General features: G+C 35.8%; 1 protein-coding gene across 4 annotated transcripts in view; it reads left to right on the forward strand.

The window, feature by feature from the left end:
• The window catches only part of gem (transcription factor CP2 like gemini), a 32,674-nt gene that overhangs the window by 20,164 nt on the left and 10,010 nt on the right, over positions 1-2,500 (forward strand). For all 4 annotated transcript variants that reach the window (XR_015190666.1, XR_015190667.1, XM_086532671.1 and 1 more), the window contains exon 12: positions 1-117. This exon is cut by the window's left edge and continues 80 nt beyond it. Coding sequence is in view for 2 of the 4 variants with exons in the window: in XM_086532671.1 (XP_086388797.1) it covers positions 1-117 (117 nt within the window). In the remaining 2 variants the exon portion in view is untranslated. The remainder of the gene's footprint in view (positions 118-2,500) is intronic.

Here is a 2,500-nt window from a genome sequence, read left to right on the forward strand (position 1 = left end):
TCATAACATGTTTGCAAATTTTACGGGCACAGACATCCTCAGACTTTCTCGGTCAGACCTAATAGAAATGTGTGGTCTAGCAGATGGAATCAGACTCTTCAATGCTTTGCATGCCAAGTAAGTATACAAAGAAACACCAACACAGATAGACTCTGACATATGCGCAAGCACATACACATGCAGACAAATACCAAAGGTACACATGCGCTCATGTGCATGCACAAGTATAAATTCAGATGCACATACGTGCGTGCACACACACACACACACACACACACACACACACACACACACACACACACACACACACACACACACACACACACACACACACACACACACACATACACACACACACACATATACACACACACACATACACACACACACATATACACACACACACATATACACACACACACACACACACATACACACACACACACATACATACACACACACACATACACACACACATACACATACACATACACATACACATACACATACACATATACAAACACATATACAAACACATATACATGCACATGCACACAAACACACACGCACACAAACACACACGCACACAAACACACACGCACACAAACACACACGCACACAAACACACACATACACATGCACACAAGCACACACACCCACACAAACACACACACCCACACAAACACACACACCCACACCCACACAAACACACACACCCACACAAACACACACACACAAACACGCACACACAAACACACACACACACACACACACACACACACACACACACACACACACACACACACACACACACACACACACACACACACACACACACACACACACGCTCGCACACAAACACACATACGCACGCACACAAACACACACACACAAACACATACACATACACATACACATACACATACACATATACACACACAAACACGTATACACACACAGGCACATACACGCGCGCACACCAAAAAAGATAAAAACAGAAACAAAATGTACACAATCTTTTTCTGTTGTTGTCTGTAATTATAGACAGATATTTTTACATGAATTGATACACTTGTAATCTTTAAACTTAGTTATTATATGGAAAGCATGATATCTTATGGATTATTGGTATTTTAGTGAGTAAGGATATGGAAGCCATCCACACCTGATGGTATACAAGCGTCAAACAGATTCTGTACGTAAGGGTAAATTAGTCACTAAAAAAAAGAAAGTTATCAATACATATATTGATGTATTTATGTAATCTCAAAGGTTTCTTATGAATTGCTTACCCATCCAAGAACCATGTATTGAAAAGTATGGTCATACCATTAGAGACATTAATTAGTAGAAGATTAAGAAAACAGATCTAACTATAAAGTCATCTACTATTTTTATAGGCTTAAGCAGTATCAACGGAAAATTGAAATGAAAAATGAGAAGTGACATGGGATCCAGTGGGGATGGTCAAATATGATAAGTAAGAATTTTTGAAGTCATTAAGTAATGTTAAATGAACTACAAGTATGGGAGAGCCTGGGTTGTGGATTTCTGTACTGTCTATTATAATGTAGATAAAGGTCTCCCAGACACCTTCGTGAATAAGAATAATGGGACAAAATTACAAACACAGGGAATGTACAAACACACAGCCACAGTAAGAACAAAATATTCTATTGCAGCTCTGTTTCATTTTATATTAGGATAGTAAGCTTGTACACTTTTTTTTTTTTTTTTTTTTTTTTTTTTCCGTTACTTTTATATTGGCAGGTTTTGTAGATGTTATGATATTAGGATATTATTTAAACCAGTGATTTTATTGCCACTAATGTAATAATTTGTTTTATTTTTTTATTTTACATTCTGTAATTGTACATTATATTCATATGCTTATAATCAAGCCAGGAAGATGTAGGTGTCTTCAGTTTTGTTATTACTGTTATTAGTGTTTTATGTGATAAGTATTACTATCATTATCATTATTTATATTATTATTTTTTTTTGCAATGAAAGAGAAGCTCAAGTGAAAAGCTGCAATATATGACTAATGCAGGAACTTTGTGTTATAAGGCAGATAGTAAGAATCACAAGTGTTAGTCCCAAGAAGAAGGTCAGGTATAAATGTAGAGCATTGAACCTGTAGATGTTACAATATTGCAGTGCATCAGAAAGCTATTGGTGATGAAGACAACATTTCTCTCTTAGTAATGAGCCTAAGGTATGTGCAACAGGTAAGGAAAGGTTGGCAGCCTTGGGACGTCATGCTGTGAGGTGAGAACAAGTGATTCTTGGGTGTTTTATTTATTCTCTGGTTTTTGTTATTACCTGTCGTTATCATCAACATAACCTTAGTTATTGTTGTCATGATTATCGTCATCATTATCATTACTATTTTCATTCTATTTGTCATTGTTATTTGATAGTAATGATATTATGATTTTTGTTTATTTATTTTATTTTCAGTAGTAGTTATACACACTCATGCTTACTCACAAAGTTT

This window comes from Penaeus japonicus, unplaced genomic scaffold, assembly GCF_977035675.1.
Source record: "Penaeus japonicus unplaced genomic scaffold, GWHDUDI00000001_assembly GWHDUDI00000037, whole genome shotgun sequence".
Lineage (NCBI taxonomy): Eukaryota > Metazoa > Arthropoda > Malacostraca > Decapoda > Penaeidae > Penaeus > Penaeus japonicus.